At 39.8% G+C, this 27,899-nt stretch overlaps 2 protein-coding genes across 2 annotated transcripts in view; one reads left to right on the top strand and one right to left on the bottom strand.

The window, feature by feature from the left end:
• The window catches only part of LOC308288987 (electron transfer flavoprotein subunit alpha, mitochondrial-like), a 36,727-nt gene extending 26,321 nt beyond the window's left edge, over positions 1-10,406 (bottom strand). Inside the window, exons 1-5 of the mRNA XM_080730475.1 lie at positions 10,291-10,406; positions 6,697-6,846; positions 3,606-3,687; positions 2,710-2,792; positions 652-751 (exon numbers count right to left, since the gene is read on the bottom strand). Coding sequence (XP_080586601.1) covers positions 652-751; positions 2,710-2,792; positions 3,606-3,687; positions 6,697-6,846; positions 10,291-10,329 — 454 coding nt within the window. The 5' untranslated portion in view covers positions 10,330-10,406. The remainder of the gene's footprint in view (positions 1-651; positions 752-2,709; positions 2,793-3,605; positions 3,688-6,696; positions 6,847-10,290) is intronic.
• Positions 10,407-13,742: 3,336 nt separating this feature from the next.
• LOC308288988 (insulin gene enhancer protein isl-2a-like) lies at positions 13,743-21,826 on the top strand (the record flags this gene model as incomplete). The annotated part of the gene is made up of 7 exons (XM_080730476.1): positions 13,743-13,804; positions 14,928-15,117; positions 15,653-15,915; positions 17,796-17,947; positions 18,543-18,671; positions 19,988-20,155; positions 21,710-21,826. The coding sequence occupies exons 1-7, from the start codon at positions 13,747-13,749 to the stop codon at positions 21,824-21,826; spliced, it is 1,077 nt and encodes a 358-aa protein (XP_080586602.1). The 5' UTR covers positions 13,743-13,746.
• Between the last annotated feature and the right edge of the window lie 6,073 nt (positions 21,827-27,899).

Genomic DNA, 27,899 nt, shown 5'->3' with positions numbered 1-27,899 from the left:
GGGAGTTTTTTTTTTAGGTCTGGTATTAATCTTTCTGTACAGCCAACAGCAAAGACCGTCCAACTGGCAGAGGTTCAGTTGAATGGAGAAGGGGGAGTTCAGAGAACTGGCTATTGTAAATTACTCATTGATCTGACAATAGAGAGAGAGGCAGAGGGCCATAGAACTCAAGTCACTCCAGCACCCTGCCCAGATGGAAAACCGTTAAGCTCTTACCCAATTTGTTCCTATTTTATACATAATGTACAGTATATAAATTATATAATGCCATGATCAGGGGAGAAAAAGAAGCTTGCATACAAAGTTTGGTTCTGAACGTTCCTGCAGTTTCCGGGTTTAGCTAGGAAACACAGAAACTCTGTGTCTGATTGCCTCTTGCTGTAAAAAATCATTTTGCTGGTGAATATTCCTTTAATGCCAATTGTAAATGTATAACACGGCTGCAATGTGTCGATGTGTCTGTTTAAGTTTTACAAAAACGTATCATGTGGATCTCAACACACACACGCACATGCACACACGCACACGCACACGCACACACACACACACACACACACACACACACACACACACACACACACACACACACACACACACACACACACACAGCCAGCATCCCACAAAGCCATGGCATAAAAACCAAATCCTTACCAGCATAAATGGTTGTAACAAAGGTGTCTTGCGATTTAATTTCAACAATGTCTGAAATGGCTGCAACGTCCAGCTTGGCTGCCACTCTGGGAAGGAGATTCTGTAAACACAAGTGTTCGGTTAAGACGGTCAGGACGACCATGTCTCTGGACACAATGAGCAAAGCGATAAACGGCTGTAATGTAGTACAGTATGTATCATAATGAATCCCCCAAGGACAGAGCAGGGAGGTTATGATGAGGATCACTTTATTTACAATGGCACGGTTAGAGCAGGCTCTTACTTTACTTTACTTTATTTGTTTATCTAGGCGGGACACCGGATTTAGCAAAGATTCTCATTTTCATCCGCAGTCCCCACACAAAAACATAAAACTAAACAAATAAAAGAAAACTCTTGAAATTAGTGCTATATCATTTCCATTGCAGTAAAGTCAGTATACAGTGAATAAATGAATAAACCTCTCCCTTTGAAAAACAAGGTCAAATGGGACTGACACAGACTTTCCCTATTTTACTCATTCAACCAGTTTCCCTATTTCGGGCATGTCATTACAGGCAAAATGTTTAAAACATAAATACATAAATAAATAATTATTTTAATAAATAATTGTGTGTGATCATGACTTGCTGGCCGCCCATCCGCACTATGGGACGAGGAACTACAGAATAGATCCCGTGGCGAAAATGTTATTAGTAAAGGTGTTAAGATAAAAACGGACTTCCTCACTCCCTTCGTACGCCAATGGACAATGTTGATGTGGAATTTCAGCTCGATCGGTCAGCCCACTGAGGAGAAGAATAGATGAGGGCAGACGGATGGACGGCCCGACGGACGGACAGATTTTGTTCATGTTATAGGTGAATAGCAAAAATAGCTTATCTACTAGCTCACACAACGCATCATGATGCAATGTGTGTAATACAAGCTCACAATGCGTCGCGATGGGACATGTTGTGAGCTTGTAGATCAGCTATTTTCACTATTTGTCGTACAACAAAGTAGGGCTTAAGTGGTTCATTAATGTTTACGCACACACATACACACACACTCTGTACTGTGCGCTTCTCAGATACAAAACATTCAGAGGCCCTGCTCGGAAATGGAATGCGGCAATCAGACCCGTCTCATACAAACAAGTACTGATGTTTTTCCCCAGCGAAAGTGCAATCAAATCCAGGAGATTAAGATGCATCATCTGAAAAGGATTCATCTACTCAGGGAAATCACGCTCCAGCCCGGCCTCCAGTCAATATGAGCTGGATTACAATACATAAAGATATTGTTTAATGCATCCTAACTCAATTGGAATGCCATTATGATCTTTGAGTTGACAGTTCTATTGCGGAATGACAGATTACAAGAGAGGTAATTGAGAGTAGTCCTACACCGACGTGACTGAGGATCCCCTCCTTATGAAATTGAAATGGAACTAAACTTTCAGGCGCATTAAAAGGCGTAATGTTCAGAAATGCAAAGTCAGTTAAACTATCCTCGCATGTGGCTTCGTTGAGGCAGCACTGCGTCCCTCTCAAGCATTCCTGGGGACATCGCCGTTATCCTCGCTGTCAGGCGGAAACCTTGTGTGTACCAAATAGTTACTTTTCAGGAAATCGTCTCGTCTCTGTCGCGTGGAAAACCTCACATGTCCGAAACTATTACTTTTCAGGAATCAAATTGAAAAGTATCAAAAGTACAGATCTATGTCAAAAGACACTTTCATAATCTTGTTCCTTGCTAGAGTACAGACAAATATACAATGCGTGATCCGTCACGGGTTGGGCCAATAATGGAATCAATATTAAATATTGCATGAGAAGATATCTAAAATATTCAATTATATATGTACGGCATATTGGATTATACCTATATTAGCTTAATATATAGTGTCATGAATGAAGATTATGTATATATCTTGTAGGCATTTATTTTTGTTATTATAAAATATGTTTCAAAATCAAGGTGTTAATTCTATTCTTTTCATGATTTAAATTGTGTTCATTGAGAAAGACGGTTAAAGACAAGTTGTGGAAGAGAGTATTTCAAAATGTGACTGACCTTTCCAAAAGCAGAGGCTCCAGCACAGATGTGAGTGAAGTTAAACTGACTCTGAGAGGCCACAATCAGTGGAGTTAATTCCTCTGTAGGGAGACATACATGTAGGACTGATTATTAGGTTTCTAATGTTATTGCACAAAGACTGACATTCTTAGTAGGGCTGTCACGATTATGACATTTTACATGACAATTAATTGTCACTCAAATAATTGCGATTAACGATTTAACTGTGTTTTTGTCGTTGACAATTACATTTCTGTTTGGCTTTTAGGCTTTGAAGTTGCACATGGCAATTATGACACATACCGGTAACCTAAATATACAAAGAAATGACAACTTTATACGTAAAAAAAGAACATTGATAGTGGAAATAGCCGATCTACAAGCTCACAACGCGTCGCATCATGACGCGTTGTGAGCTTGTAGATCTGCTATTTCCACTATTTTGACTTTTTTTTATAAATATATGAACATTTAAATAATTGCGATTAGACGATTATGTAATAATTGTGACAGGCCTAATTCTTAGGTCATTTAAATAATAATACAAATAAATCTGCCAACTGGTATATAAATATATGTATTGATTTTCTTATTACTATTAACCACATGAAACCTAGCATCCCTATCTGGGGTGAAAAATGTGCAAAAACAGACGATGTCCAAGCTCACAATGCGGCTCATTGCGAGCTTGTGGGACGGTTATTTTCGGGGAACAGATTTGGTGTAGATGGAAAGGAGGGGGACCAGACCACTGACTGGGGGATTCTGGTCAATTAAGTAAATGATATAGGTTCAAGTGGTTAATTATGTTGAATTCTGTACATAACAGGATCCTGTTGTGACAAAAGCAGATGGATATAAAAACAGCTCAAACTTCACTGTACTTAGTTTACCTGGTAGAAGGCCTTTATAACAGTCATGTTGAGCCACCAGAACCTTCTTGACCCCCTGGACCTTACTGATCTGTTCAGCAACCTACACCAACACAACAATAAGAACAGTTTATGATTCATTTGAAACGTGATAAAAAGAAAATAATAATAAATAAACCCTTAGTAATTTCAAATACAGCAGGGTCTTCAACGTTTCAGGCCAAGGACCCCTTGGCTTAGAGAGAGATGAAGCAGGGACCCCCTCTATATGATGCAGATTTTCATAGATTTCATAGATAGATTCATAGACCTGTTTGACAGCACTGTCAGTCTATGTTGAATTCATGTTAATGTGTAGAACCACTTAAATCATAGATATTTTGTAAACTTGACCTTTCACTATGTACTTGCTCTGCTCTTTTTTACCTCTACACCAAACAAATCTATTTGCCAAAAATAGCTGATCTACAAGCACTCACTTTGAGACCTTGTAGATCTGCTATTTTTGGCTAAAGTTCTGCTCGGAATAGGGATGCAAGGGTTCAAGCTGTTAATTGTGGGCTCGCCTGGAAGGCGAGCACACGTATGTTATCTTCATTATTTATCTATCAGTCAGTCAGTATCCTCAAAACTTTGGCGCGATTCATCTCTTAAACGCTTACACCTTTCAACACCATTCAAATTTTTATGTGTTCAGCTTACTGAGGACACGTGTGCTTGTATTTTTGGTTTTGAAATGTTTTGTAGTTTAATTATAAAAAAATTAAAATGTTTAACTTTAAGCACCCAATGCATTTCCAATGGGTTTAGCAGAGTGAGACAGAGGAAAGGGACCCATGTTTATATTAAGTCGCTGTGGCTGCAATATTCACACTTCAGATATGCTATTTATATCAATGCGTTCACACAGGTCTGCTGTCTGATTTGATCCAAATGTCTAAGCTGTGTGATATATAAAACTATAGTTATAGTTAAAACTATAAATAAATGTCCCTCTGCACTCTACTGATTGACACAGCTGTGATTAAAGGCTTGGCTGTCATTGGCTGTTCTGTGGTGATTTAGCCTTACATAAGTCGGCCCTGCAGTGACAATGCGAAAGTCTCGGCAGAGACGTCTTAAAGGGGAAGACCACCCATTTTCAATATTGAACTATGTCATTAATATACCTTAGAGGAGTTGTGTGGAAATAAAAAGAAAGTTCCCCATCTTCTGTGTTGCCTAGAACTGGAGGATTGATTTTGGGGTTTGTATTGCAAATTACAACTTGATGACATCACACATTGTACTTTACAATACAAACCCCAAAATCAATCCTCCAGTTCTAGGCAACACAGAAGAGGGACACACACACACACACACACACACACACACACACACACACACACACACACACACACACACACACACACACACACACACACACAGTCCCCGACTAAGGATTTGTATAGTCGACTATGATTTTAGTGTAATAGCGCAATAAGTGTAATAGTGTAATAGTGTAATAAGTGTAATAGTGTAATAGTGTAATAGTGCAATAGTGTAATAAGTGTAATAAGTGTAATAGTGTAATAAGTGTAATAGTGTAATAGTGTAATAAGTGTAATAGTGTAATAAGTGTAATAGTGTAATAGTGTAATAGGGCAATAAGTGTAATAGTGTAATAGTGTAATAAGTGTAATAGTGTAATAGTGTAATAATTGTAATAGTGTAATAGGGCAATAAGTGTAAAAGGGCAATAAGTGTAATAGTGTAATAGCACAATAAGTGTAATAGTGCAATAAGTGTAATAGTGTAATAAGTGTAATAGTGTAATAGCGCAATAAGTGTAATAGTGTATTAAGTGTAATAGTGTAATAGCACAATAAGTGTAATAGTGTAATAAGTGTAATAGTGTAATAGTGTAATAAGTGTAATAGTGTAATAGCACAATACGTGTAATAGTGTAATAGTGTAATAAGTGTAATAGTGTAATAGCACAATAAGTGTAATAGTGTAATAAGTGTAATAGTGCAATAGTGTAATAGTGTAATAAGTGTAATAGTGTAATAAGTGTAATAGTGTAATAGTGTAATAGTATAATAAGTGTAATAGTGTAATAAGTGTAATAGTGTAATAGTGTAATAGTGTAATAGGGCAATAAGTGTAATAGTGTAATAGTGTAATAAGTGTAATAGTGTAATAATTGTAATAGTGTAATAGTGTAATAGTGTAATAGTGTAATAGGGCAATAAGTGTAAAAGGGCAATAAGTGTAATAGTGTAACCGCTGCCCCTTGTGACGTGGGTAGAGCTGCGAGGGCCCGGTCATCGCTGCTTGCAGCTTTAATTTAATTTTATTTTGATTAATTGTCCATACCGTTAAAGGACCAGGTCACCTCTGGGACAACCAGATCTTATTTTATTGTTGTGTGGGACACGATCAACACAATCCTGAGTAATTTCTTGTGTTCAATCTTTGTTTTTAGATATTTTAGTATTTCAGCATGCTACAACTGGTCATATGATGCTTTGTAGCATGATATTGCATCATCTCATGCATCATATGATGCAAAATGCATCATATGACCAGTTGTAGCATACTGAAATACTAAAATATCTAAAAACACAGATTGAACACAAAAAATAACTCAACATTGTGTTGATCGTGTCCCACACAACAATAAAATAAGATCTGGTTGTCCCAAAGGTGACCTGGTCCTTTAAGTTCATGTAATAACACTGCTTGTCTACATTGTATTTGCATTACCATTTTACGTCAGTAAAATGAAAGAGAGCATTGCCTGGGAACTTGACACTTTTACTATTATTGTTTTGGGTTGGAAGCGAGCCCACACTGTTTCGAAGGAACAGTTTTCTAGTTTAAAATAATTATCCTATAACAAAGAAAATTGGCAGCCCCCCTGTAGTAACTCTAAGGACCCCGTAGGGGTGCCGGACCCCCTGTTGAAGACCCCTGAAATACAGTATATACCTGTTGAATCAAGCAACGTAAAACAGTCTGGGTTGCACACAAAGGCCTGAGTACAGTGAGTAGTAGATGTTAAAATGACCCCAGAAGTGTTTCAAAGGGAAATATCCCCTTTAACCTCTGTGTGGACACAGTAGCGTACCTTGGAGCAGTCGGTCCCGGCCACCAGACATGACACCTCTCCTCCCACTTTGGTGGCAGCGGTGATGGCATTCAGTGTGATGGGTGTCAGCTTGCCGTTGTCATGCTCTGCCACCACCAGGGTGCTCTGACATCTGTGCAAGAGAGTGCGCTGCAAAACCGGAGGACAATGTGCTTTTAAAAGCTGTGTATTGGCTTGTAAAATGGCTTGGTCATAATGTTGCATGCAGAGCAATGTGACGTTCAGGATTCAAACATCAAACTTTTTGCCTTTTTTTATAATTCAGAGTAGCCAATTACTTTACACAACTTTTTTCCCTTCCAGTTTAGTCGTTATGCGAATAAATTCCTCCCACTGCTTGACACTGCTGTTGCATCCTACTGGCTCACCTGCCAGGGACTGAGTTACTAGGGCCCAAGGTGGAGGGGCCTTAATTATTTTATACTTTAGCTATTGAAAAATAGCAGATATACAAGCTCACAGCGCGGCACCGAGTGCCACGCTACGAGCTTGTAGATCTGCAATTTTTGAAAAGTCGTGAAAATGTGTGCAAATCTTGTATTTTTTTAAAGCAAACATTTGTAAGTCAAATTTTGCTTCTGGGGAGTCCCTGGAACTAAATATTTTGAGATGGGGGACGGGGGTCCGTGGCCAAATACATATAATTTTGGGGGGTTCTTCACATGAAAAGGTTTGAGCACCACTGACATAGAAACATAGGTTTTTCAAAAAACGTTGAAATATTCAAAGATTTGCATACATTTTCACGATTTTTCAAAAATGGCAGATCTACAAGCTCGCAAGCTGTGAGCTTGTACATCTGCTATTTTTCAAGAGTTAAAAGCACAAAATAATGCGTTCCCAGTCTAAACGGGTTAAATCCCCTCCCCCTATGAAGAACATTCATGGGGGGCCCGCAGTGAATCCTTGCCCAGAGCAAAGAATTTGGTGCGACACCCCTGGCTACAGTCAAGCACAGAGACTATTGGGTAAAAAGGTTGAAGAAATCTATGAACGAACAGCAAACAATAGGGATAATCACAAAAAAGGGACATGTGTGCTCTCGTATGGACACAACAGTGATGAAGAAGACGTTGGTTAAAATTATATGAAGAATAATTAATTTATTTGTCAGCAACACACACGAACGCACAAACACTACTGTAAATATCAAAAACAAGAACAACTTTATGCTCCTGCTTTTTTTTTTTTTTTTTTTGATGACGGTTCCCAGAATTGTAATGATGGGTGTAATACCAGCCATTGTGCAGCGGGGGCAGTGTTGACACTTTGAGTGAACGAAGCCAAAATTCAAACCCTGTTCCAGGCGTAGCAACTGCAACATAACATGATAAAAAGCCTGAGCCACCTCATTTAACCTTCAGTCCTAGGACAGCGGTGGCAACCAACACTGTGCCACTGACTGTCATGACAAACTGGGCAAACAGGTCCAATGCGGGGTACACAGCATTGGTTTCTCAAAGTGTGGTCTGGGGACCCCCAGGGGTCCTTACAGGCATTCCAGGGGGTCCCCCAGCCAAACATATAGTTTAACCCTATGCTTCAGCTATTTGAAATATCTACAAGCTCACAACGAGTGGCATTGTGACACATTATTAGCTTGTAGATCTGATATTTTAGAAAATTCTTTAAATAATGTGAAGAATTTTAAACATATTTTTAATACAACATTTTAATAACACATATCTTTTATGGGGGTCCCTGACACATATTGGTGCATTATCCACTGGCATACTGTCTGTACCAACCAACGATGTGCCACCGACTGGCATCAGTACAAACTAACTGGTGTAAACTGCCCCAATGCAGAGCACACTGTAAACACATGGAGCTGTGTCACAGTCAAATCAAACAAGAACTGCCTGAGCCAGGAGAGAACAGGGAAGTGAAAGTGAAATCATATTACTGCCCTACAGGCTATGACTAAAACCCCCAGTGTTCATTTAACCATTTGTAGGTCTGAAATGTCAGTCAAATGGACCCTTAATGTTACATTTTACGCTAAATACTTAATTATATTATTATTATTATACTAAATACTTAACTATGAATGTATACAAAATAGTTTTTATTGCTACCAAAGGTTGCAGTTTAGTATGAGAAACGGCACATAATTTCTCCGTCTGGCCGGCCATGTACAGGTACGCTTTTTTACGGTCTATGGGTTTACTGCTCTGACATCACGCTCTGACATCACTGTGATGTCAGGGGAACCACACTAACAGAATCTCTTTTATGCCAATATATGGAGATCCCTGATGTCATCAATATTAAGCCCATATCTAACAGGACTTCATATGGGAATGCCCATATATGTAGGCCACATACCACACTAACAGAATCCATATATGGCCAAGACAGACGGCCAAGACAACCCATATCTGTGTGGCTGGTTCTACAGACAGGGTTCTCCATATATGGGCATAAAAGTGATTGTATGTATTATGTCAGATGTCATAGACGTCATTAGGACCTTCACATAACGAATAACTGAGTAAGCATGTTTGCGGTCTCACAGCACAGCATATCTCCATATACAGTACATGGATCTAGATATATGGGTACCAGGGGTCTCCATATATGGGTAACTGGTCCGATATACATCACTGGCCAGATGGCCAAGAATTGGCGCGACCTCGCCAAGGTCGCTTGTCTTACTGGTACATTCAGAGTTAAGGATTAAGTGTTTTACTGTGTGGAGTCAATAACAATAGCCAAGATCGTACTGTATAGTCTGTATACCATTGTATGTAGAGGTTACAGAATGTAAATAGATTTCATGTCTTATCCAGGATTGAATCCAGAGTTTCCCCTACAGTGTGGAGTGGGAGACAAAACTTCAACCGCTCCTCCAAGACACAATCCCTGCTTGTGCTTATTAGCATCTGGCAGTACTACTTGTCAACCAGTAGGTGTCCTCCTACCTGTCACCACACTGACCAGGGTCTAAATGTGTCAGTGGAGGAGTAGGGAGGCCATCTCCAACAAGTATGCATGTACTAGTAGCTGTATTGTATTAGCAATAGCATACTGTAGGCCTACCATAGCCTATGTACTAGTTATATTGTATTAACATGCTCTACTGATTAAAAAAATATATGTTTTATTCATTATTTTAAAAAATAATAATTGCAGCTTAAAAGCCAAATCGGGTGCATTATAAATAATCATTGGCATAACTTACACCTCTGAACCCAACATTCATTGGTGCCACTGGTGTCCTTAAGTGACACACAGAAACAGAAAGTAAACAAAGCAGACTTTTCATGGGAGGATTAAGTAGTGGATTAACAATGTTTTATGTCATTAATGTGCAAAAACCAAAATACAACAGGTACAATCTGTTCAACATATTGTAGATTACATTATCAGTAGAGTGCAGAGTATGAGAGCATAGCTAAAAGGCTAACTGCAGTGTGCACTCTCTAAGCTAGCTGTTCTCATGTCCTCAGGTGACCCCATGATAAACGTAGACATTCAGGCTACAATGGTTTCTATTATTCTATCGAGACATTTTAACCACATTTCAATGAGTTCCACACGGCTGTCAAAGCTTCAGGCAGGTCTACTTACCAGCTGCAGCACATTTGTCCTGGATAATGCAGAGAACATGACTGTAATGTAATGTGTGTGTGAGTGGAGCTGAGTCTGACTGAGCTGAATGCAACTAACACTTCTGTCAATGTAGCCACCAGTGTCACTGCAGCTTCCGGTACGGTGTCAGAATAAAGGTTTTCTGTTGAAAAGTAAACACGGGTCGTTTTATTGCTTTGAGTTTGAATACTTCTTACTAGCTCATATTTCACTGGGTTGAAGGAGTGTTGTTACAGCTGACACGTTATGGTCTTGAACTTGACCCCAAGTGCGTTTTATGGAGTTGTCTAGGTCTACTAGGCCACTGGTTCCCATTCCCAAGCACTGGGTCGGGACCCATTTGTGGGTCTTTTGTTTCCTGCATTTTGTTATTAATTGTTTATTATTCCAAAATATTTTCAAAAAACATTGTATTAATAAATAAGGGAAAAAAATAAGAAATTCTATAAATTAGAAAACAAATGTTTAAGAAGTGGTGAAAAGTAGTGAAGTAGTTTTCACTATCGAGTCCCCTGCCCCAAACGTCTAACTCTAATCTCTCTTTTGGGTCTCGAGCTAAAAAGTTTAGGAACAACTGGCCCAGGCTACTTAAAAATATATGTTCGTCTGGGCTAAATTTTAGCCTACCCACTAAAACTAATTGTCCTGCATTCATTTTACTTGAGATATAGGCTACAAAATATAGACTAGCCTAGGCCTACTTGTAAATATAGGCGGCCGTACTTATTCCTACTCAGAATGGCACATAAAAGAAGGTTAGTTAAAAACTTAACTGGAGTAATATGTAGGCTACACAGTAGCTTGTAGGCCTGTGTAGGCCTACAAGGATTCACTGTGGGGCCCCCCATGAATGTTCTAACCCATTTAGATTGGGAACACATTATTACGCATTATTTAATGCTTTAACTGTTGAAAATAGCAACAAAAAAAATAGCAGATCTACAAGCAATGTGTGCTAGTCTTTGAATATTTTTGACCCAATTCTATAAATGTCTTCGAAATCCTTTTTTTGAAAAACCTATGTTTCTATGTCAGTGGTGCTCAAACCTTTTCATGTGAAGGACCCCCAAAATGATATGTATTTGTCCACGGGCCCCCAACTCAAAATATTTAGTTCCAGGGACCTCCCAGAAGCAAATTTGAGTTACAAATGTTAGCTTAAAAAATACAAATTTTTCACAATTCACCCAAAAATAGCAGCTCTACAAGCTCGCAGGGCGGCATTCGGTGCCACGCTGTGAGCTTGTATATCTGCTTCAATAGCTGAAGTATAAAATAATTAAGGCCCCTCCACCTTGGGCCCTAGTAAGTAGTAACTCAGTCCCACAGTATAGTTCACCGCCAAAATGACTTTTTTTCTATTGATTAGTCATACCATGGAGACTTGAGTTCAATAATATTTTTTGTATTTGTTGCATTCCCAAGACAAAAAATGTATTATAGTAAATTTACCCCCATTGATTCTGGATGGGGACCCAAATACAAGGCCCTGAATGGGGACCCAAATGCATTTGTGTGAGAATCAATGGGGTAAATTTACTTGACCCTTGACCCTAAATTTACCCCCATCGATTTTGACCCAAATGCATTTGGGTCCCCATCCAGAGCCTTATTTGTGTCTAGGCCATGCATTTGGGTCCCCATCCAGAATCAATGGGGGTAAATTTACTATTATAATTTTTTTGTCTTAGGAATGCGACAAATACAAAAATATATTATTGAACTCAAGTCTCCATGGAGTGACTAATCAATAGAAAAAAGGTCATTTTGGGGGTGAACTAATGCCCCAGCCCAGCTGACTTACTTTCTCCTCTGTCTCTGTCTTGTAAATATGTAGACACCAGTGTCTCTTTCTTGTCATGTAGACACCTGTGTCTTGTTGAGTCCCCATTTTTAAACCAATCCATTATCTTTGATTTGTGCAGGGCTGAGCATCAGATTGTAAACACCCATGTATGTATTTCACAGCAGATATTCCACATATTAAATGTAACCCTTAAATTCAACTAATTATTTCAATGGACTAAAATCTTGTTTTATTTGATGGCCTTCCTGGCCTGGCCTTTGTGCCCTCAAATGGACAACACCAAAGGCCAAGTGGCCTTGCCCCTAAAATGATGACATTCAAGGCCTGTCACTCACTCTTCCATAAGGAACAATCTCCACCAGATAGTTTCATGGTTTACACACATCCTTTAATTGGCATATAAAAACAGGTGCACATTGTAATTTATTTAGTTGCCCCTGCACTGACAATAATTGAATTGAACTGTGAATTGTATTGAATTGAGCGGGCATATAGAACGCAATGATTGATTATTGACAGTCAGTGAAAAGGAAGCTTAATGTATCGTTTATGTAAAGTAAGTGAGGCTAGGCTATACATAACATTTTAACAATAAGACTTAACCCCCAAAAAAACTCATAACACATGCAGTGAGAATTGTGAGCTGATAGGTGAACATAGATTGGGAACATGATCTTTTTAAGCCATGATTCATTTCATGTTGAAATAACAGGTAGATGCAGCTGTAGCTAATTTGTGCCTGTTCAAGTTCATGGTCAAATATATCATCATGTTGTTTATATTCACACTAACATCCATTGTGTTATTGCAAAGACAAAGTAAGAGATTGCAGTGTGTTGGGGGGGGGGGGGGGGGGGGGGGGTACCTGAATCCTTAAGAGAGAAAAAAAATGTTTGTGCAATCTATTCAAATTCAATTGTATAATCCTAAGCACACATAAAGATGCATATTGCTATAAATGTAAATAATGCCTATAAAGTGGAACGAACATCAACATGTAGTTCTAGATATATTCCAGTAGATGGCGTTGTCCTCGAATAGATGGACTGAGTGAGGCACTGAGTGAAGTGAAGGTGTCAGGTTTCCCCTCTTGCGTTCTCTGTGTGAAAACACGACCGAAGCTCCTCAAATATTCTCCCAAACTTAAAGAACTGTTCAGAAAGAAGAAGAGCAGGTCAACACTGCGTCATTTGACGTGCGCCACCAATAGATAGGCCTATATATAGGTCCGTGCGCGCTATAATAGCTGCTTTTCAGACGCAGCAACAGCAGGATATTCATTCATTCATCCAAAAACATTGAGACGGAAAACCAAAGGGAGAACATAAGAACTAAAATGGCATTTATGATCACAACGAAATATCTATAACGCCTGTTAAGCGTTATTATCGTGCACCATAACGAAACGAGATTTTACCCTTAAAAAAGATGCACTGATTGTAAGCACGGCTCGAGCAGAGCAGAGGGGATGCAATAGGACATTATTCGGTGTGTCGTCATCGGGCGCATGACGTCAGGGGGTCTTGTAGCTGTACGGGACAGTGCAGCGCCGGGACGGGACGGCCAGTGAGATATGAGGCAGCAGAGCCCGGTCCTCCTCAATGCCCCTCTCCCCTGACCCGTCCTGTATGCTGGATGTTATATTCAACCCTTCTTTCTTGGGTGATATGGGCGATCATTCCAAAAGTAAGTATATGCATTGCATGTAATTTGTGCCTCTTTTTTTTTTTATAGCATAGGTCTATAGGCTACGTGGGGTGCCTATGGGTTTATATTGGCTATTCTTCCATGCGTTATATGTTTTTGTTTACCTGGGTTTTCAAGGGAACCCTTTGACCACTTCAACCCAAGTATTTTATAGTCAAAGGTCTGAGTTGGATGTGTAGCCTATATAGACAACTTGGACACCTTTTTCCCCCATCTAGGCTACACCAAATCCTTTCGCCGAAAATAGCTGATGTAAACCCACAAGCTGACGAATGTTACCCCAGAATAGGGGTGCTGCTGTGGTTGGTTCAAGACAAGTGGTTAAAATATGGGATGTGGAAAAATATATTAGCCTATATGTCGTGTGTGTTTTATACAATGTGTTGCCAACATGCAGATATGTTTTTAAATATGTGCTATAGACCTATATCATGCGCCATACGTTTTGTTTATGATCCTTTAAAATACATTTATAGGAACATATTCTATGGGGAGGGGTCGTTCCAAAAGGAAGTGGACTATGGATGGATAGTGTCGTGTGTGTTCTTTTTTACTATATTGGAATGTGTTGCCTGCATATGCATCTTATGCTTTTATATGGATATGCGCCCTACACATTATTTTTGTTTACATCCTGGTTAGCCCGCATGTTCCGAACGTGTATTTATAGGAAAATATCATACATGTTTGGTTTTCAGGCCGTGCGTAATTTTCAGATGAGTTTTTTTATTTTCAAAATAAAATAGGATTTATTCCTATTTGCATATGAAATAGCTTGATTCTGTGTGTCTACTCTGCAAGAGAGAGCAAAGTTCACTTCAAAACTGTGATTATAATTTATGTTATTGTTTTTAATAAGTGACTTTCACATGCAATTTTGTGTCCAGTGATGTTAGCTAGGATATACCTATTCTGTTTTCCTTATAGGAACCAAATGAACTACATGTCCATGTCTGTCTTTAACTCCAAGAGTGTACAAAATAAAAATGAACCCAGTTTTGTTCCATTTGACACCCTCTGAGTTATAGGGTTCAGCATACATATAATGTATTATCAACCCGGGGGGTTCCTTAAAGTTAAACTGTGTGCTCTGGTGGTGCAGAGAAGCCCGGATTCGCGATGTGTGTGGGCTGTGGGAGTCAGATCCATGACCAGTACATACTGAGGGTCTCCCCCGACCTGGAGTGGCACGCGGCCTGCCTGAAGTGCGCGGAGTGCAGCCAGTACCTGGACGAGACGTGCACCTGCTTCGTCCGGGACGGGAAGACCTATTGCAAGAGAGATTATGTAAGGTACGTGTTCATATAGGCCAAGAGGAATTATTATACATCATGTTACGTTTCGTTATATGAAAGAAAAGGGTGGATTTGGGAATAGAAATGAGGGCCTAAATATACGCAGGCCTGGTTATTTCCACAACACATCTTTGTGTCCCTTATTTTCAGTTTAAAATAAAACATTTTTATATAAAAAAGAAACATAGGCTATATAAAAAATTAAAATAAATGTAAAGCCTATCAGACGAACTCTCCTCAAATATTCCTCGACTGAAATGAGTTGTTAAAAAAGACACACACATTTCATACAATGAGCGCATGTAGCCTAGTATATGCACAATCAAATTAAGTTATTCATGTTTCAATCTGACTTCTCAGTTGATTTCTGTTATATAGATTCTATTTGTTTTTATTCACCTTTGTTTATTGAGTGTGCTCTGCGTATATTCCAACCTCGCACTGCATAAGAGCGTCTGGTAAATGCCTATACATTGTATTTGTAAATGACACTAAATATTTTCCTTTTTTATTTATTTTTAATTTTTTTCAGGCTGTTCGGAATAAAATGCGCAAAATGCCAGCTGGGCTTCAGCAGCAGCGACCTGGTGATGCGGGCCCGGGACAACGTGTACCACATCGAGTGCTTCCGCTGCTCGGTGTGCAGTCGGCAGCTGCTGCCGGGCGACGAGTTCTCTCTGCGGGGAGAGGAGCTGCTGTGCCGCGCTGATCACTCCCTGCTGCTGGAGCGGAGCGGAGCGGAGAGCCCCATCAGCCCCGGACACATCCACTCCAACAGAACGCTACACTTAGCAGGTAGGAGCCTAGAGGAAGACAGGCCGGATTTTCAGTTAAAAAACAACAAGACAACAGCGTTTTTGTTGTTATTTTTTTTATGCTATTATTGTGCAATTATTTATATTTTATTTTAGCTCTACACAACACAATGCGGGCAATATTATGACAACTCGGTTATTACATTCTTGGACGTTATGACAGATTTGTAATGCTCTGAAACATGCAGTTCAGAAACAAATAAGCCCACATGATTTCTAAAGAAATCCAAGTCATTATAGAATGTGTTTCAAACCCCACAGTTTCTTAAAAACGCCTTTTTAAACAGGCAAAACAAGTTGATTTGGGTAAATTACAATGTATAGTCTTAAACCAAATATAGTTAAAACAAATATATATTATGTAGGCCTATCTTTGAGCAAATTGATGCATTTGATGGGTGCAAAATAATGACAAAAAGATGAATAAAAAGAATTCCCCGGCCCAGGTTTTCTTTGACCAGATCGTCATAGAGCCCAACACGTTACACCGGCCTACAGTGTGTGTGGTTGTTTGCTTTAGGCTACAGCTAATTTCATAATTGATCTCATTAGCAGTAATCTGCTCGCTGTCATTATCTGAATAATCGCATTCATGGCTTGCATGTTATCTATCACTACTGCAGCCCAGCGGTAGGCCTGCCCTGCAGGATATACATGAGCTCTATCATTAGAATACCACACAGAATTCCTGCAGAGATTAAAAAGGGAAATTAATTCTCTACTTCTACTGGTAATAGTCTACTGTTTTTCCCAACGATTTTGCATGCGCCGCGAATAATCGTATTCATCCATTAGCTTTATTTTAGACATCGCACGTATTGTTTTTCCCATGTATTGTTGTGCATTTTAAGTGAAACAGAATAGCCTAGATATTTTGCCACTTTGATTTTTACAAAAATTAAGATACAGAAACGTGATTTGATTATAAACTGAAAGGTATTTGTTGTTGTTGTTATCATTTTGCTTAATAATAAGCACATTTCAAGCCTTTACATTTGCCGCCTTGCTGCCTCGATAGTTGCAGACAAGTTGTTCCACTAAATGACAAGTGGCTGCAGCCTGCAGCTAATGATGATGACTAATGACGATATACGAGGATAAAAAAAACACTCAAAGCTTACGATATACTTCGTTGTACGACGGTGTCGCATACGATACGTATTTCCCTCCCCGTTCTTCTTATTTTATTTATTATCATCCTTATTTATTTGACAATTTTGACACATTCTAAGCTTTTTATTGTTGTTGTTTCTTTTGTGTGTGACCATTTTCGCCTATATTATCAATCATGTAAAAGTCTACTAAACCCAGGGTTGTCAACATTGGACTGTCAGAATCCAGGAGATTTATTTTTGAGGGGTGCGCGGAACTCCCCAACCGGGGTCCTCTCCCCAAAACTTATTAATAGATATATTTTCCTGTGTTCTGGTGAATTTTGTGCATGTTTGATACTTTTATCAGGCTTGCTTTACTAGCATGGGTACAATTTCAGCCTTTAAATGCCAAATGTTGGTGTACAGATTTGATGACTGAAGCAAAAGGACATCTTTAATAATGATTTCTCATCTTTAAGTCATTACTTAAGTGAATATCTGTATGGTCTTTCTTGCATGCATTGCCCCCACCCCTAAAGCGGGGGGTCTGGGGGTCCCCCCCCAGAATTTTTTTAACATAGTAGATGTCATTTCCTGTGTTCTGGTGAATTTTGGGGGTTTGATACAAAATCCAGGAGAAATCCAGGAGATTTGCCAATCCAGGAGACTCCCAGGAGAGGGGTTCAAAATCCAGGAGACTCCTGGGAGATCCAGGAGAGTTGACAAGCCTGACTAAACCGCCTGGCTTCTCTCTCTCTCTGCTCAGACCCGGTGGCGGTGCGCCAGGCCCCGCATCGGAACCACGGCCACAAGCAGTCGGAGAAAACCACGCGCGTGCGGACGGTGCTGAACGAGAAGCAGCTGCACACGCTGCGGACGTGTTACAACGCCAACCCGCGGCCCGACGCCCTGATGAAGGTAGGCCTATATTAGGCCAGGGGGTCCTCAACCTTTTCAGGCCGCGACCCCCCAAAATAATCACATTTTAACTGGGGACCCCCCACACCCTGATCATGCCTGATGAGCGCTAAGTTACATTTTGTATAACACGGTTCTATTGTGAAAATAGCAGATCTACATGCTCACACAACGCCAGGCGTTGTGAGCATGTAGATGTCTATTTTCACAATGTCAGCCTAATATTTGACAATTTGGCCAATGTTTAATTTGTCATTTTAGAGTTATTAAAAAGTCCTTTAATTGTCACTTTAGAAATGTGCAGCTATACCCTCCATTGTGCACTTAAACTTTAATGGGTTTTACTGTTGAGAGAGAAAACAATGTTGCACATTATCATCTGGGGACTCCCCAAAATAATTTGGGGACCCCCGTGGGGCTCCCGACCCACAGGTTGAGAACCACTGTATTAGGCTATACACTGTTTTGTTTGGATTCGTTTTGTTACACTTTGTGTTGCTCTGGCATCAATGTAAAACTAAAACGTAAATGCGTTCCTCAATAATTATTCTCGTGCCAATAAAGCTCCTTTGAATTGACTGTAATGTGATTGAAGGAGCAGCTGGTGGAGATGACCGGCCTGTCCCCGCGGGTCATCCGGGTCTGGTTCCAGAACAAGCGCTGTAAAGACAAGAAGAGGTCCATCCTGATGAAGCAGCTCCAGCAGCAGCACAGTGATAAGACTGTAAGCATCTTCGTAAGTCAACCATCGCCAAGGGCCTTTTTTCATTCCTTCTCTTTTGTTTGTCTCGTTTGTGTCTGTTTGGTGCAGTGCAGTGCACAGTGGTGGAGATATATATATATATATATATATATAATTTATGTATGGTTTTGGTTTTTATTTTTTTACTTAAGTAAAAGTAGCAATACCACATAGTCTGTAATAATAGGCCTGTTTTCAAAAATTACAATATCGGCATCGAAATATACTTTATAAAGTATTCAAAGTAAAAGTATTCTAAAAGAAATTGCAAAGAAATTGCAAAATCTTTGAAAATAGCAGATCTAATACAAGCTCACAACACATCGGATGCAACCGTTGTGAGCTTGTAGGTCTTCTAGATCCAGTATAAATACTTTGTTTTGTAATAATAATAATAATAATAATCTAAATTGGCAAAGAAACAAAAGTTTGTGGCGTAAAAAGTTAAATATTTGCCTCCGAGATGTACTGGAGTAGAAGTACAAGGTATATTAAAAGATGGAAATAATCAAGTAAAGTAAAAGTACCTCAAAATTGTACTTGAGGAAAGACTTTCCACCATTGTTTGTTTGTATCCGTTTGGTGTCTGCATGTTGTCTTGATTCTGAGATGAACATTCTGCAAAAATGGCCAATCTCCAAGCTCCAAGTTTATAGATTGGCTATTTTTGTAGAAGATAGTGTAAAGTGATAACAGCCCTAGGCTAGTAGCCCTGACTCTGGTCAATGGTTTGCTTAAAGGAATTGGTAAAGGCCACAGCAACATTCAACAATGCAACCTATATTGTGTTTTTAATTTAGTTGCATTGCAACAAAGCATATTTGGCTGACTTGCTATGACACTCCACAATGTCATTGAATAATAAATCAATTGCAGTTAATTGCTTTGGCTTCAGTTGCATGAAAAGTGCATTTTTTTCTTCATATGATGCCATATTCTAAGTCAAGATGACATATGTAGAAATGATCACTGTGGGTAAAAGCACACAAACCCTTGACTATTCATGTTCTCTTTGAAACACATAAATCTGGCTTTTGTAATAGTTGACAGTTAATACTTTCAAGACCCTTTGATCCTGAAACTGTATGTATATACACACACACATTTTGAAATCACACTAGCATACGTCATCTTACATATGACAATATATGTAGGCCTACATATATGTACAAGCTCACTGCCAGCATGTACATCAGCTATTTTTCTTTACGCTTTTGAAAAAGTGTGAGAACTACTCAATTACAATGAATATGTGTGTGTGTGTGTGTGTGTGTGTGTGTGTGTGTGTGTGTGTCCAGAACCTGCAGGGGCTGACGGGGACGCCGCTGGTGGCAGGCAGTCCCATCCGCCATGAGAGCACGGTGCACGGCAACCCGGTGGAGGTGCAGACCTACCAGCCTCCATGGAAGGCCCTCAGTGAGTTCGCCCTGCAGAGCGACTTGGACCAGCCAGCCTTCCAGCAGCTGGTAAGAGCATGGCTTTACACTACATACACAGTGCAAACAAACATGTTGGGTCTCGGACACATTTTTATGAGTCCCTTAATTTTTGGTTTTCTATATAGCCTACATTTTGTAAAAAAAAAAAAAAAAAAAAATTCCCTCAAAAGCTAAGATTTTCACAAATAAAAAAAATATATAATGATTTTGATAAGTAATTGAGTTAATAAGTAAAAGAAAAATGTAAGAAATTCCATAAATTTGAAAACAAATGTTTAAGAAATCGTGAAAATAGCCAATCTACAAGCTCGCGACACGTTGTGAGCTTGATCTGCTGTTTAGTTTGGGTCCCGGGCAAACATCTAATCTCTCTTTTGGTCTCGACCTGAAAAGTTTGGGAACCACTGCACTACAATGAATCCCTGTAATGAAACTAAGATAGCTCTGTACTTGGTCCACTCTGTTGTCCCTCTACCCCAGTGATTAATTTTCACATCAAGAAACCCCAAATATGTATTTGGCCACGGACACGCGTTTGAAGAAAAAATTGTGACAGATTTGTGTGCCCAGATTTCATTCAAAAGTAATTCTGCATTTTGTCCAGATGTACTAATGTAGCTGGGGACCCCCTGGAAACCCCTCAGGGACCAGTGGGGGTCCCCGGACCCCAATTTGAGAATCACTGTGGTAAAAGACAAGTGACACATTTTACAATAGATACAATTAAGCTGCACTCTGTACCTTTACAGGGGCATTCGAACCTGGGTTCGCATGCACAAGTGCTCGAACTGCCATGCAGCTTGCTCAAGGGATTCATTGCATTTTGAGCTTCAGACTTGTCAACCAGTGGTGGTCATAGACCAAAGGGTCTAAATGTGAATGAGCAAAAAAATATGTTTTTATCCTTATCCACACAAAAAGTTAGAGTGTAGTTTTAAACCATCTGTAAACGTGAGTTGGCTCTGTACTTGGTCCAATCTTTTGTCTCTCTCTATAATCTCTGAAGATAGACCTAAAGCTCACAATGCATCTTGATACGATGCGTTGTGAGCTGGTAGATCTACTATTTTTGACTAATGTTCCCCCAGATTAGGCTTTTGAAACCATGCCATTCATAAAACCTGATGCAAACACTTCAGACAATAATCTGACTTGATCTGCAAGTAAATACATGCATGAGTGATGCATCCTGCTCTCTCTCTCTCTCTCTCTCTCTCTCTCTCTCTCTCTCTCTCTCTCTCTCTCTCTCTCTCTCTCTCTCTCTCTCTCTCTCTCTCTCTCTCTCTCTCTCACACACACACACACACACACACACACACACACACACACACACACACACACACACACACACACAGTTTATCCAAAATGAAAGTGTTCTGCTTTTAAAAATATTTTTGAATGTATATATTTATATGGACATTTTAGATTTTTACTCCAGTCCAGTGACCCATAAAAATTGGTTTGTGACCTATAAATGGGTCCCGACCCACTGTTTGGGGAACAGTGGGCTACATAGGATGTGTATGCATATGATATGATATATGATATTGACTAACTGAATTGATCTCCTCTCCTCTTTAGGTGTCGTTTTCTGAGTCGGGGTCGCTGGGAAACTCGTCTGGCAGCGACGTGACCTCTCTGTCCTCCCAGCTACCGGACACCCCCAACAGTATGGTCCCCAGTCCGGTGGAGACGTGATGGGATGGGAGGGACCACCCCGACCACCCCGGGACCCCCGGAATACCCCCCGAACAGAAGCATGACCCCCCCATCGGTACCCCCAAAAACCCTGCATGATGTGACCGGCTCATCACAGCGCCCAAAAGACAAAAACAAAAGAGGATCGATTTTTTTTCCATTTTTTTTTCTAACACGGAGGATATGCAAATGGACAAGACCTATACCGACCTGCAAGGACCTTTTCCAAAAAACTATACGGCCTGTTCAAGGTGGGGGAAATTTCCAGTAAAACAAAAAAGAACAAAGAACAAACGAAAAAATTAATAAGCAGAAAGATGGCGTTGCATGAATTGATCCGGGGAAAAGAAGATGTATATTTAACCGCTGGATGGGATTATACTCTCAGAAACGATCCTTCCTTCAAAAGGCAAACATTGGAAACAGAGATGGACATTCTGCGATTTCATTGTGGTCATATTTGTTGTCTTGCGATTTTTTGATACATTTTATTGCGTTTTTGTCGAGTCCAAGCGACTCAAAAGTTGTCTTTGTCTTAAAAAGGTCGGAGCATGATATGTCCGCAGAATAACTCGTGTTGTAAAATATTTTATCTTATGGGGCAAGGACAGATTGTTTGAGCTTCTCGAACAAAAAAAAGTAAGTTATTGTTATATTATTTATTGTGAGGAAAGCGATTCATAAAGGGATTATTAACTGATGGAAATAAACAGCTGAATATGACATGTCTTCATTTATGAATAGCCTACTGTATAGCCTATACAGTCCAGCAGGCGAGAACCAGACGTATTATAATAATTTACAATTTCACGAGTGCCCATTTTGATTGTCTTTGATGTTTGTTATAGGCCAACACAATCTAGCTGCTATAGTCGGTCTCACTCTCGTCGATTAAATTGTGTTCAGCCGTGAAAACCTCAGCCATTTGACTCAAAATTATAGGTCATTCAATTTTAAAGGAACACAATTCATTAATTATGTAAAAATGCCATTTAGATTGACCAAATCCGATTGTAGATTTTATTTATGACGATTGTGCAAATACGAGTGTTCAGTATTAAAATCCAAGCTAAATATAGACAGCCTATAGTACACACAGTTCTTGACCTAAAGCGTGCGCGTAGGCCTACCGCCTATCTATCAGGGTTAGACGAGGCTATAATGATCAGCAAAATATTATAAATGAAAGGCAACGCATAGATTCTTGGTGATCGACAACGCACTGACAAGTTGTTTAGGTCAAACCTAAACTCTGTCTGCAGAAGAGCTGCAGGCTGTCTTATCGCTGCATGCGGATCTAGGATCTAGCGCTGCCTGGCGCTTCGCCCCTCCAGTTATGGCCAGATAAGCCGCTGGTCATTTAAAGTTCCTGCTTGTGAACTGGTGTTCAGTCCGGTTCCACTGGTTTTAAATAAGTCACATAAACGTCCACAGTCTAGACGGCGAGCTGAGGGGATCGGCGACCTCCTTATCTGCTCGTGGCATCACCTGCAAAGCGATACACTGAATGAAAGCCACAACAAACTAAAGCATTGATTTAAACGAGCGGTTGGCTTGGCTGGTCGCTAGGTTTGGATAGAGAGAAGCTGTGTTCTGCACTGTGCTGTGCATGGCTCCAGTTTATTTTCACTGCAGCGCAGCAGCGGTCAGTCAGTCAGTTGCGTTCTGACTCCATGCCAGCACAGGTCAGATGGAATGACAGCCTCAGAGCCACATTAATTGACCTTAAAGATGAGAAGATCTGCCGTGCTGAGTCAGGCCTCTATGTACACAGGACAATCCTCAGTGGGATTTCCCCCCTTCTTTTTTCCTCTTAAACAACCGCTGCTATAATAGGAATATAGTGTTGTAAAAAGTACTCACATTTTACACTTACCGGCGGTAAGTAAAAGTATCAATACTGCAACGTAGAATACAGAATTCAAAGTGAACTTGAGTAAAAGTATGAAAGTATTGGCATCAAAATGTACTTAAAGTACATTACCCAAAGTGAAAGTGCAAAATGTTTGAAAATAGCCAAGGGATAAAATAAGGCTAAAGTGGTTAATGTATGCTTTTTTATGTATTGTAATTTATAGGTGAATTTATTGGTGACATATTATTATTGTTGTGAATATTTGATCGTTATGGGGAAAAACTAAACAAACTGCGGGCTTATTTCCAACATCCTTATTATTATGTCCCTCGGAAGACGAAAAAAGGACCTAAACTAATATATAGGTGTAACTGAGCCTGTTGCTTAAAGATAAGTAAATAATGGCTGCGAGATTAAGATAGGCCTAAATGGAATAACAAATGGCGTTTACACACAAGAATGTGACAGACAGCAGCACAATCCCCCTGCAGAAAACCACCGTGGACTCAATGTTTCTAGAGAGAGGGAGAGAGAGAGAGAGAGAGAGAGAGAGAGAGAGAGAGAGAGAGAGAGAGAGAGAGAGAGAGAGAGAGTCTGTGTCCCATCAGAATACGAGCCTTTATTCCAGAAACAAAGGGTCAAAAAATGAGATCATAAGGGTCACGTTTAAATTAAATACATATACAATCGATAGTCTTACGACGAACCAAGAAATTAAAAGAAAAGGGGGGAGCTGAAAGGGAGCCCACACATTATTATTGTCTTTCTCTGCACGAAAGCCAATTAAAAAAAGCATAAATCCTTCAAACTGCAGGGAATAATCAGGGTTTACTGTCACTACAGCATGCGGATTTCCCAACGCAAAATATCCACGAGGTGTGCCAGGAAAGGACAGGCTTGCATTCACTCAGAGCCCTCAATGTTGTTAAGACTTAAAACCTTCCAAAACTGTGGTGTAAAAAAAAAGAAAAAGAAAAGAAAAACACTGTGTCAATAATAGACCTATGTGTGAACTAGCAGAGATGTGCGTGTATGATTTTTAACGTGTCTCAAAAATGGACACATCGGTTGCGAAAAAACAAGGCAAATCAAAGTAGTTTCATTTTGTTTATCCTTCTGTTTTCAAAACACGCATTCCATTCAGCCACGGTCCCGCACTCCCCCCCCATCCACTTGCATTGAAGCGAGCTTAACTGGGAGATAATAATGTGCTCTTTCAAGAGTGAAACGTATCTTTTTACATTTAAATATCCTCTATTAGTTATCTCAAACAGGACCAAAATAAACAGTGCTGAGGCTGTATTATCCGTGCGCTTTTTTCTCTCACGCGCACGCGCAAATGGACCCAGCCATCCGGCCTTCATTTAAAAAGAGCAGGAGCATGTGTTTTCAGATGTTAGCCCTGCCTTCACAAATAGCCTAGTATATGCCTACTCTGTTGAATAGATTATGAAATATAACATTAATAAATAGGCCTACTATACAGACGAAATAATAGGCTTTAGAAAATGTGGAAAAAAGAAGGCAATTTGACAAAAAAATATACATAATTAATTCCAAAGCAGATTCTTCCGCCATTACTCGCTTTAATCATAACAATGGATGTGTCCACAGCAAACCCCACACTCTTAGTCTTAATGAACTCTCACGGGTCCATTTGGTTACGCATGTTTGTACATCTGCAGAATTACAAATGGCCTAAATTAACACACGAGTAGGCCTATTTCTACTGTGTGTGGACATGATGAGGAGGATGGAAACCGACCATGAATGATTAAAAGGAGACCCCATTTAAGGGTGTGATGTAACACAGTAATTGCCAGAGATGACGTGTAATTAGATAACCCAGCCTGCGTGCATGGGGAGATTCCAGCCAGCCAGGTATAGGAAAACCCTCACTGCTCACTTGACCCATGAGAGAGTACAAAAAAAAAAAATTTAAGAAAAAGAAAAAAAAGAAGAAATAAAATAGTAGCCTAGGCCTACTACTAAATATAAAATGTAATACACCTATAGACTAGTTATGAATGGTAGTCAGACTGACACCGCATATTCTTATAGGCATATGTACAGTCTCGGTTTTAAGGAAACTTGGGAGAAGGTTCATGGTTGAATAGAATTACCCTTTCTTAAACACTTGTCATATTATACCCCAGACTGTGCCCAAGAACATTTGTTTGTGGTGTTGTTTCAAAAAGCCACATTTTCAAATGACATGATAATTATAAAGTCTCTACAAACCAGAAACCAAATCTTGATTATAGGCTTAACATTAATGTGCTAACTAGCTGGCACTGCATGAACTTAGGAAGCATTCAATTAGAATGTATACTGAATGTATTTATTTATAATGTAAAAAGGGGTGAGAACACTGTGATGTTTTGACGGCACTGCAGTGCATTTCTGAATCAGGGTGTCTCAACTTGGGGAAATCTCGCTATTTCTATGTCCCATTATTAATTGGGTTAGGTTCAGGTTATTAGGCATAGAGGTTAACATTCACGAGCGTCGGCAGGTTAGCATTTCACTAGGTTAGCATTTCACCAGGTTAACATTCACCCATTTCAGTCGAAATACTGGGGCGTAGAACAAATGTAATGTGGTAATATCGACACGCTTCCTCTCAACTTACGGGCTGCCAACCTTATAGGCCTAAACACATAAAACCTAATAGCGTCCCTGTTCCTGGAGGGCGAACATTCAGAGAAAATGAGCAGATCTACAAGTTCGCAATGCATCCGCGCTATACAAACTTGTATATCTGCAAAGATATTATAGCATATAGAGAGAAAGGGGAGCTAGTATAGAGCCCAGGGCGACTCCAGTCAACAAAATGCATACAAAAAGACGTTTATACCTGACTACTAGCCTGGTAAACCATGCCGGTCTTCTGCAGAGCGGTCTGGCCCCAACCTAAGTGCTGGGTGGGCGGTTTGCAGAAACCGAAAAGTGAAAGAGCCAATCACAGGGCCCTGAGCGCAGACACCGATTGGCTCTACCACTTTTTGGTTTCTGCGAAACGCCCACACAGCACATGGGTCCAGACCACTCTGCAGAAGAAACATCGTTGTTGTCGGGTGGAAACCTTGTATGTCCAAAACCGTTCATTTTGTATTTATCCTTTTGAAAATAGCCGATCCACAAGCACACAACGCCTCGCACCGCGAGGCGTTGTGTGCTTGTAGATCTGCTATTTTCATTATTTTTGTGTGACAGTCTTGTATGATGAAGCAGGGCTTTACTTTACGAAAAAGAAACTTGGAGATACAAGGTTTCTGCCCGACAGTGACGACATGATAATGTGAATTCACACGACCGGGGTCAAAATTTCTACCTGACGCTTTCCTGTTGAATTTAAAAGCAATGTTGTGCATGCACAATGTGACTATGTTTTATCGTACAAACAAGCAGTAATCAGAATCGGAGGACCTTTATTTGTCATTGTGCGTCGAGTACGACATTTCTTCCTACGACACAATAATATGGTCAAGTAAAGACCTAAGTAAGAATAAAAAGGAGATGATCAATATGCAACAATCAATATATAAAAAAGCCAATCAAATATGCTAGTATACTAAGGCTGGGCGATAGGAAAACCTTCGATATTCGATAACGTTGTTGAATACCTCGATATCGATATTACTCACGATATTAGTAAAAACAATTGTATTATATCGTTTTTAATGTTTTTCTGCTTTAGGTCGACTGCCTGCCTAACCCAGATAATGAATAGCATATCCATGCATGCACACTGCACAGTACACATAGAAGGGTTAGGTAGGTTTTATTGAAATAACCACACCTGGTTACAGATAGACTGCTTTCTTGCATGTGCTATGCATGCATAGTGTGTCTGTTCATTAATTTGACACATACACCAATACCTAATTTCAAGCCGCCTTCGTCGATATGTATACCTTGCATGTTGATACCTCGATATCGATACATTTTCGATATATTGCCCAGCCTTTAGCCTTAGTATATACAGGTACATCAAATGAAATATATTTAAAAAAAGCATCGGACGAACAGCACAGTATTTATTTCATAATGGATATTTCAGAAAATATGGTGTGTGAACATGTGTGTGCTCTTGTCTCGGGGGTCCATCCATGGCGGGTGAGGTATTACAGCCTTCAGTGTTAGAAGAACTACTCAGATCTCTTACGTTTAGTAAAAGTAGCAGTGCCACAAATGTAGCTGTTACAAGTAAAATGC

This window comes from Nannobrachium achirus (assembly GCF_963921795.1).
Source record: "Nannobrachium achirus genome assembly, chromosome: 7".
Taxonomy (NCBI): domain Eukaryota; kingdom Metazoa; phylum Chordata; class Actinopteri; order Myctophiformes; family Myctophidae; genus Nannobrachium; species Nannobrachium achirus.
This window is presented reverse-complemented; position numbering and strand designations above follow the sequence as displayed.